General features: G+C 60.9%; 1 protein-coding gene across 1 annotated transcript in view; it reads right to left on the bottom strand.

Moving 5' to 3' along the window:
• The window catches only part of CNTN2 (contactin 2), a 36,755-nt gene that overhangs the window by 4,917 nt on the left and 28,215 nt on the right, over positions 1–3,623 (bottom strand). The window contains exons 18-22 of the mRNA XM_006159239.2: positions 3,445–3,623; positions 3,030–3,142; positions 1,900–2,086; positions 1,450–1,562; positions 887–1,055 (exon numbers count right to left, since the gene is read on the bottom strand). The exon at positions 3,445–3,623 is cut by the window's right edge and continues 26 nt beyond it. Of these exons, the coding sequence (XP_006159301.1) occupies positions 887–1,055; positions 1,450–1,562; positions 1,900–2,086; positions 3,030–3,142; positions 3,445–3,623 (761 nt within the window). The remainder of the gene's footprint in view (positions 1–886; positions 1,056–1,449; positions 1,563–1,899; positions 2,087–3,029; positions 3,143–3,444) is intronic.

The following is a 3,623-nucleotide window of genomic DNA, read 5'->3' as shown; positions in this document are numbered from 1 at the left end:
GCGGCGAGCTGCAGGCTGGGAGTGTGGACGGCGGTGTCCTCAGCCCCACTCTGTGTCCTGTGGGACCTTTGCTTTTGTTGGCTGGTCTTCAGCCTTCCCTGCACCCGTAAAAGAAGCCCAGTCGACCCTGGCCCTTGGGGATGTTCAGGGTTGGGGAGAGGCTGCCCAGGCAATCCCAGGACTCAGTTGTACTTGGTCCCTGTCTGCTGTCTGCCTTCTCTCTCTCCTCTTTCTTACTTGTTTTGTGGGGTTTTTTTGAGAGTTTTTTTTGTTTTGCTTTGTTTTTTGCTATAGGGTGTGTGCGCTCACCAGAAAGACGGAGAGAGACAGACAGAAAGCGAGAAATCACCGCCCAGGGGGATGGCCACACCACAATCCCTCCTCCTCCATTCTCCTCTCGGGATCTTAGGCATGCACACATGCCCGGCATGAGTTTAAGCCACCAGATCCGGGACTCGAACCGCGGTTGACTACACAGGAGTCCAGCGACATAGCCGTTACGCTAACTGCTGGTCCCATCTACTTTTTTTTAAAAATTGTATCAGAGAGCATGTGCACTTGCCAGAGAGACAGAGAGTGAAAGAGAGAAATCACCCTCCATGCGGGATGGTCACACAGCGGTCTCTTCTCTGCTCTCCTCTCAGGATTTTAGGCACACATGCACACATCCCCAGCGCGTTTCTCAGGCTGCTGGGTCCAGGACTCAAACCACACAGTGGGCCATGTGGGATCCAGCTGCCTTAACCTCTGCACTACGGGCGGGCCCCAGCCTGCCTTCTCTATCCCTTGGGATTGAGGTAGTAGTGGCTTGGGAGGGAGCGGCCCCTTTGCCAGGCATCTGCATGGACCCTGACGCTTAGTGAACGCGGACAGGGAGACGCAGCACCTCCGTTCCTCACGATGTGGACTTCTGCTGGGACCCCGTCCCCTCCAGGCCCTGTGGTCCGAATCTGCACCAGGGCATGGCCGATGTCTTCCGGCACTGGGATTTCTATCCAGTTCTTGCTGGTGAGGTGGAGCGTGGGGGTCAGGTGGAAGTCGTTCTGGTACAGCATCTGCAGGAGTGAGGTTCCACGTGGGCTCCCTTGCCCAGGGTGCGTCCTCCAGTCCTCCTCAGCTCTAGTCGCTGGGAGGAAACCCTACAGTTCTGGTCCCTCGGGTCCCATTGGCCGAGCTCCTCCCTGGTGGGGGGTGGGGGTGGGCTGCCGGCTGACCGGCCTTCGCAGACTGCTCAGGACGCAGGAGCCCTGGACGCCGCGAGCCCCGCCTTTCCGCAGCGATGCCGTTTCTACCACAAGCTCCCCAGAGGTGAGTCCACGTGCTGTGCACCTCTTGCAGCCAGACTGTCATGTGTCACTCGGACCCCTTCTGCTGGAGACTACAGCTCCCCGTGTCACTAGAGAGCAGGGTCTGCCCTTCCCGTGCCAGGCCTGAAGGTCTCTTCCTCACCTTATAGCCAGTGACTGCGGACTCGTTTCTGAGAGCGACCACAGGGTCCCACTTGATGCTGAGACTGGAGCTCGAGAAAGTCCAGGAGATGTTGCCAGGAGGCCGCCGCGGAGCTGCTGGGGGAGGGAGAGTTGGGGAGACTGCACGAGGTTTCCTGCCCCCTCCCCGGCCCCTCGCCTGTGGCCAGCCCTTCTCTGGAAGTCTGCCTCCAGCAGTTGTACCCAGTTGTACCCAGAACATTCTGTCTACTGCCTAAAAAACAAGCTCGTGGAAATCCAAGGCTGGAAGAGAGGGGCCCTCTGGAGGCCGGGACTCACTTGCGATTTTCATTAGGCTGCACCTGTTTCTGACCAGCCCGGGGTGGTGGGCTAGAGCGTGTGTCTTAGCACTGGGAAAAGAGTGGTCCTGCAGACAGCCACCCCCACTCCCCGCCCTTGCAGACAGACTCACGGGGCTTCATGGTCGTAGCGTTGGCAGAAGGACTGGCGGGCCCCGTGCCGGCCCGGTTGTAGGCCCGCACGGTCACGTGGTACTTGGTGTTGGGGTGCAGGCCGCTGACCCGGGCACTGGTGTCCAGCCCTGCCGTCCTCACTCGGTCAGCAGCTGCCTCTTTGTCCCCAGCTTTCCAATATCGAATCTTTAGGGGGTAGGGATACCCGAGGGTCAGTGCTTGGACCCAGGATCTCAGGGCCTCTCTGGCCCCCCACATTCTGTCCCTCTCCTGTTCCCTCTGGTGGTTGTGGCTCAGTCTCGGGTCTCAAAGCCTGGGCTCTAGACCATGAGCACCAAAAGAGCGGGACCATGCCATCTCTGGGAGCCCACTCCATACGTGGGCTGAATGCAGGGGCTGCTGAGTGGGTGGGTGACGAGCAGGGCAGGCACGGGCCTGCCGGAGCCGCCCTCATTTCACTAGCTTGGGGGCTTCTGCTCAAGGGTCTGACATGCATATTTATATTTGCAAGGTGCCCTGGCCCCAGCAAGCGTAGGAAGGCTGAATAGCAAAGGCAAGCCCTCTGTCTCAGGAGCCCACCGTGAGACCTGCTGTGTTCCCCCCGGGTCAGGGCGAGTTCAAAACTGCCTCCTCATGTGACCTGCCTCCACTGGGGTGCTAAGCCCCAGAGCAGGTCTCCTGGAATGAACTCACAGCTGACCTCGGGCAGTGACGGTTCTGCGTTCCCTTCCCTCCTTCCCTTCTGACCCCTCACTCTCCATCTACTCCATGGGACCACGTAGAGTCATCGTGGGCTCAGGCTGGAGGCTGCTGGGCTGAGGGATCTGCTGTTCCTATGCAGCCCCGGAAGGCCAGGCTGGATGGGTGCTGGCACGAACGGGCAGGCGCGCCTCTTCTCAGAACCCGCTCCTCCTCTGGCCTCCTGCATTTATGCAGGTCTATCTGCACGGCTGCTCTTCCCGTGGGCAGGAGCCATGGCCCTTAAGTTTGCTCCCACCTCGCTGCACAGACCGGCCACTCGGTTTGACGTGTCAGGGATGGGAGATGTCAGGAGGGACGACTGAGCGAGAGGTGGCCCCACCAGCCCTGAAGCCCTGCACCTCTTCCTGCCAGCCCAGGCTGTGCTCACCTCATATCCCAGGAGGATACCATTGGTGTCCTGCTGCCCGGGTTCCCAGGTCACGTTCATCTCTGAGGACGACACCCCCTTGGCCCAGACCTTGGCAGGGGCCACCCTGGGCTCTGGGGACCAATACAGAACAGTTTGGGTTCCGGGGGCCTTCCCGTGCCCTACAGAACAGCTCTCAAATGGGATGGCCTTTGCTTAGGGCTTTGGGGGCAAGCCAGGCCAGGATGAGAGCCACCAGGAGCTCCCAGGGCGCCTCAGGGCCCCCTTCCCTTCCCAGAGAACCACCTGCTCTTTCCCCTGGCTGGAGGGAGGCCAATGGCTTAGAACCCGGGTGTCCTCTCCACCTCGTACCAAAAACAGCACCGAGTGTGAGGAGCAGCCCCCAGCGGGGCCCAGCAGGGCCGGGGCAGCCCACCTTCCTCGGCCGAGTACACCAGCGCAGTGAGGCTCTCAGGCCCGTCCCCGCGGCGGTTGTAGCTGCGGATCTTGACCTCAAAGGGCGTGTAGGGCCGGACGCTCTCGTTGCTGTAGACGAAGTACTGGGCGTCTGCGCCGGGCACCCGGGCGGTCTGCCAGCCGGCACTGCCCTGCCTG

The sequence above is a fragment of the Tupaia chinensis genome, unplaced genomic scaffold, assembly GCF_000334495.1.
Source record: "Tupaia chinensis unplaced genomic scaffold, TupChi_1.0 Scaffold000627_1, whole genome shotgun sequence".
In the NCBI taxonomy this organism is placed as follows: domain Eukaryota; kingdom Metazoa; phylum Chordata; class Mammalia; order Scandentia; family Tupaiidae; genus Tupaia; species Tupaia belangeri.
Note: the sequence above shows the minus strand (reverse complement) of the source record. Positions and strands in the feature narration are given on the sequence as shown.